Here is a 5,783-nt window from a genome sequence, read left to right as displayed (position 1 = left end):
AAGAAAGTCCAAATTATTACATTAAAAAATCACTTTGTTCTTTAATCAGCTATATATATTATACAATATATACACTGTTCATGACAGCAGCCCCAATATTACGGAAGAAAACGTATAGCGAATAAAAAATCCCTTAGAAGAACACGTACAAAACAGTAGCGGAACGCTCATGTAATGATAATAATGAAATGACATTTCAGACTCGTTGAAATGGAAATGGAAATGATATTTTCAATCTGATCGGCACCTTATGCGCACAATGGGGTGAAAAACCACGTAGAACAACCGTAATGTTCATTTGAAAGTGTGGGGCGTGTTGAGTGGCGTGACGTATCCGCTTCATCCACACGGTAAGCAGCCCGACACGCTAACACTCGATCACGGCCTACCCACCTTCACACTCAGCCAAACTGAAAATAATTCACACATTTGATGATAGTGACTTCTTGACAAAAAATAATTTAAAAATGTAAGCCCAAATGTTACCAATAAATATGCAGTGTTTTCTTTTTGTAGTGGTTCGACTAAACTTACATCTTAAAATTTGAAATATTTTGGTAGAGAACACAGCTCTGCAATAATGAAGCCGATAATTTTTAGCCGCGGCATAATGGCTCTGAGTTTTTTTTATCAAGTACAAACTCTTTAGCTCATAGCTCCATCTCTTGACCGATTTGAGATCTAATTCAGAGCCGCGGCCATTGAGGATTCCATCTTGTTTTCCTTCATGAAATTAGAGAAATGAAATTCATCCAATTCACCGCTATTATCATTCGTTTTATGGTTCCTTCTTTTCCATAACCAAATAAACTGGAATCTACCCTATCACCGATTTTGTCAAAATTATTATCTTGGAAATCTTTTAATCTGTACATATAGTTATTCATCTAGTTTAAAGCGTTTACCGGAAGAGATTGCAGATAGTTTTTCGAATCGTGATATTTTCTAAAATTAGCAGGTTAGAGCTGATAAAAGTTCAAGTTCTTTGTTGTTTTGAGGACTATTTTCATTAGCCATCCCTCATTTTGAAGTGATAGAGTAGAGGGAAGGCAGCTAGCAAACACCACCCTCCGCCAGTTCTTGGGTTACTCTTTAGCAACGAAAAGTGTGATTGACCGTCCCACTATAACGTCCCCACGGCTGAAAGGACGAGCACGTTCGGGGGAGGATTTGAAACCACGACTCGCATATTGGCATGACACTACAGTATAGAGTAATCAAAATGTGGGCAGGAAAACCACACAAACAACAAAGCAATATAAGCTACGATTGTTGTTGTTTTAAAATGAGATTAGTGCCGTAACAGAAAATAGTATTTCAACACAGCTACAAGTCCCATTGAATAAGACTTTATAACATATTATGAAAGACGCACAAGAAACGTGAGCTATAAAGTTTAAAAGGAACATCCATTAGGCTAACATCAAATTACTGTTCTTTTTAGGTGAAAAAAACCGTCAGAATAAATATTTTATTGATTGTGTGCGAGAAAAAGCTAAGTTTGTGTTTTGTATTCTATTCCATTTTTGTACGAGTTAGTCTAATTGCTGCTTTGATACTGGGAACGGTGTATGTTAATCTTATATATATATTGCGAACCGTGGTGTCTGTCCGAGCGTTTTTCTGTCTCCTGTTTGAATAGCTGCGCACGGAGGCAAAGCTCAACATTCACTTTTGAAAAGACGAAAGAACAGGCATGAATAATAAATACTATTGGTGCCAAATTTTATTTTACAAGCATGATATTCTACACTAAATTGTTAGGAATTAGTCACACTATCATTCAAATTTCAAAATGTAACGTAACTTAAAGAATAAAAATGTAGATTTATCGTATGTTATTGTTGACTGGCTCTTAGCATCACTGAAAGTACCACAATTATTTTTCGCGGTGGGCGGTATAAGTAGCTCAGAGTTTTGGCTCAAGTGAAACCAAGAATGCAACACAATTACCCTTTGGGGACGGATACTTTTGCTAGGTTAACTTAAACTTTTCCAGTCACTGAGGACAGATACTTTTGCTGGACTAGCTTAAACTTGTACCGTCATTGAGGACGGGTATTTTTGCTAGGTTAACTTAAACTTTTCCCGTCACTGGGGACGAGTACTCTTGCTAGACTAGCTTAAACTTGTACCGTCATTGAGGACGGGTATTTTTGCTAGATTAACTTAAACTTTTCCCGTCACTGGGGACGGGTACTTTTGCTAGACTAGCTTAAACTTTTACCATCATTGAGGACGGGTGCTTTTGATAGATTAACTTAAACTTTTCTCGTCACTGGGGACGGGTACTTTTGCTAGACTAACTTAAACTTTCCCGTCACTAAGGGCTGGTACTTTGCAAGACTAACTTAAACTTTTCCCGTCGCTGGGGACGGGTAATTTTGCTTGTATTGTATAACGTTTCTTGTTTTACAGAAACTAGAGTAGCAGCGCAGCCGTCGATAGCAGAGGACGAGTTTTGTGTATCCACCAGAAAGTTCGCTATTGGAATTGCTATTGCTGGAGTCTTCTTAATGTTAGCCATTATGTTGTTGGTGGCCTGTATCCTTCATCGCCGTCGCAGGAGAAAAGGGGTTAGCACGGCCGGTAGTTCCATATACTCTGGACCGTACTCTAACGCCGCTTACAGCAGAGACTAATTCTGAACAGCTGCAGGACAGCTTCATCATTGTTTACCCTTTTTAAATGGGCATGAACAGAGAGCAATGCATCTTGGGACTAAAACATGCTAGAATAAGGTACTTTATGAAGTGTTAACATTTTTCTGTTCTAATTATTACATTTCAGGGTCATCTGTAGGCAGGTATTTTTCCATCTTTTTAAAATATTTGTGGTTTTAAGAATCATTTTAAACCTAAATCGATCAGTATTAGAATAATTCACGGGGGGTATGTTATTGTTGTGGTACTGTGCATCTGACTGCATTAGCTTGTCTATTTTATTAATACATATTCCGTCAATTTTGAACGAGATGGAACCTACAGTTTTACCTATTATGTCGGGTTGCTATGGGTGCCGTAATTTAATAGTGATTTTCGTTAGTCTTACTTCACCTTTGCTAGTAGCTCTTAAAGAGCAAGTAACAGATACCTTTTTTTTTTAGTCCTAGTAAATCTTTCAGTTTGGGAATCTAAGGTGTGTTGTTATGTTGGTGGAAATTCTGTGATATTCTTGAAGTTTCTACGAGTCGACAACGATGTTTTCATAAGTATTATCTATATCTGTGTTTCTCAACCTTTTCCAATATCATTCACCCCATATGTTTTTCACAACAGCTCACTTACCCCAGTTAAAAAACAAAAAGGACAAAAAAAATATATAAAATTCTTTATTATGACTTAAATATACATCAAACTACAACTAGAATGAATACAACATAAATTAAATGTATTTATGAAACTACAACTAAAATACATACAACATAAAATAAGTGTATTTATGAAACTACAACTAGAATAAATAATAATAATAACTAATGACTTTTTTTTTTACTCTTGAATTTGTTGTATAATTGATAATACTTATTTACCCTGATTCTCATCTCATTAACCCCTGGGTGAACCATTCACCCAGATAAGAAGCACTGATCTATAGCGAACCAATCAGTTTTGAATAATAATTCAACAGGGTATGTCCGTTTTAGACTAATTTTATCCGTTCGTTATTAATCTTGTAACAAGACTTACTTCCTCAACAATTGCTTTGGCTCAGGGTCAACTGTTAATACATTCGTCAAAAGTCAAAGTTGAACATGGAAGCTTTTGTATTTGTGTAGAAGGGAGAAAAATTTGTTTTCACACAGGGGCTCACGTGTGTTACTGTTATTTTCACACAGGGGCTTACGTGTGTTGCTGCTATTTTCACACAGGGGATTACGTGTCTTTCTGTTGTTTTCATACAGAGACCTAACATTTGTTACTCTTGTTTTCACACAGGGGCTTAAGTGTGTTACTGTTGTTTTCGCACACATGTGTTACTTTGCTTCCATGAAAACTGCAGTGTTATAGCTTTCTTTATTGTATTACGTATTTTGAGAGCTTGTAAATTTTACAGTATTCAAATTAAAAGAAGAAGAAAAAAAGACGCATTTAATTGTCTTCCATGCACAATAATTACTAATGCTAATGTAAGAATATGCTCAGGACAGTCTCTTGAATATTGAACGAACAAATCAATACAAAGGGTAATTCTGAAGTCAATGAGATGCTTGTTTTTCGTGGGATCTAAACGTAGGTTTTTGGTGTACTGCAAGGAAAACTCTCACAACCTGAAAAAGCTAGTATGAAATTATTAAATACAGCAGGTTCAATGCTGATATATATATATATATTTAAACAAGGAACGTCTTGTATGTGTTAAGTACTCTTCTAATCGTGAACGTTAAGCCTAATTATATAGATGCTATAATCGGTATAGCGACGCACGTTCCATGGTATAGTCTCTATTTCAACGTTTCGCATCAAAACAGATCAGTTATCTTGAAGTAGCAGTAACAAATATTTGTACTTAAATAACTCAGTCTCAAGTAGACCATTCCTGAAATGCTACTTTAATAATATATCTGACCAATTTTGAATCATTTGTGTTCAACAACATTTTTCTTCATAACTTGCCCTCCGCTGGCCCAGCAGTACGTCTAAGGCCCATAACACCAAAAACTAGGTTTAGACGTCTTTGGTGGGCAGATCACAGATACCCATTGTGTAGCTTTATGGGTAATGACAAACAAACGAATCTTCCATCATTTTTTTTTCATAGCTGTGTTTCCGTTGATATTTTTCTTGAATATCGACAAAAGTACATATACAGCAACCGGCCCGAATAGGCAACTACATTAAGATGAGGTGTTTGGTAAAGGATAAAGTCTTCTATTTCATCTACACATTAAGTTATGATCTAGTGAAAGGTGTGGGGTTTTGAAAGAAGAATCTTTTCTACCAACCTCTACTCGAAAGGCCAGTTCCAGTGGTAAACATTACGGACAATTATTTCATGTTGTTTTTGCCTTTAAAGAGAGGTGGTACGGAGATTTTCTTCGAACTTGTTTTTAGTATTTTGATGATAAACTAAAATATTTCGTTTATTTCATGTCTTCAATCACGATGCCCAGTGGTTCTTTTCTGTTGGTGACCTGTCTTCGTTTAGTAGAATATTTGTAGCGGTGTAATAAAACAACAACTGTGATTTTTGTAGTATTTTAGCCACAGTCTTGCAAATAAAAATATATTTCTTAAGCATTTGTCCTTTTCTCTCTCTGTTGATGTCTGAATTATTATATTTCAAAGACTGTTTAAATATTTGAAGAATTACTAGATTGGTAACTAACGTGGTTTCAAGACATCATCTATCAGTCCACTGCTTGCGATTAAACACAGTGTTTTAGTTATTTTAGTAGCTTTAGAACTCACCCGATTATCATCATGTGTAGTTTTGAATTTTGTAATGACATTAAAAATTTACGGTTTCATAATAATGTATCTTCTTTGTACATCGAATACTGCTTTGAAGATATTTTAAGTTTAACACTGGACTCGTTATATCAAAATGAATATGTAGTATTTACAAAATACATAAATTACTCAGAGTTGGCCACCAAGTAACATCGTATGAGGATCAAGGTCAGCAACATCACTTGTCAATTTATTTCTTTGCCTTTATGAAAAAAAAATGATGGCTGGAAAACTGTACATTGAACATTAAGCCTATGAATTATCGAAGTTGTATAGATAATAAAGATAAAAATACATTTACTGTGGAACATCAAGAAAAACGTCAACTTT

At 35.4% G+C, this 5,783-nt stretch overlaps 1 protein-coding gene across 1 annotated transcript in view; it reads left to right on the top strand.

The window, feature by feature from the left end:
- The window catches only part of LOC106464816, a 39,806-nt gene extending 36,950 nt beyond the window's left edge, over window positions 1-2,856 (top strand). Inside the window, exon 10 of the mRNA XM_022392600.1 lies at window positions 2,419-2,856. Within this exon, the coding sequence (XP_022248308.1) occupies window positions 2,419-2,642 (224 nt within the window). The 3' untranslated portion in view covers window positions 2,643-2,856. The remainder of the gene's footprint in view (window positions 1-2,418) is intronic.
- The last annotated feature ends 2,927 nt before the right edge of the window (window positions 2,857-5,783 follow it).

This window comes from Limulus polyphemus, unplaced genomic scaffold (genome assembly GCF_000517525.1).
Source record: "Limulus polyphemus unplaced genomic scaffold, Limulus_polyphemus-2.1.2 Scaffold1748, whole genome shotgun sequence".
Classification (NCBI taxonomy): domain Eukaryota; kingdom Metazoa; phylum Arthropoda; class Merostomata; order Xiphosura; family Limulidae; genus Limulus; species Limulus polyphemus.
The sequence above is the reverse complement of the archived record's forward strand: the minus strand, read 5'-3'. Positions and strand labels throughout refer to the sequence as shown.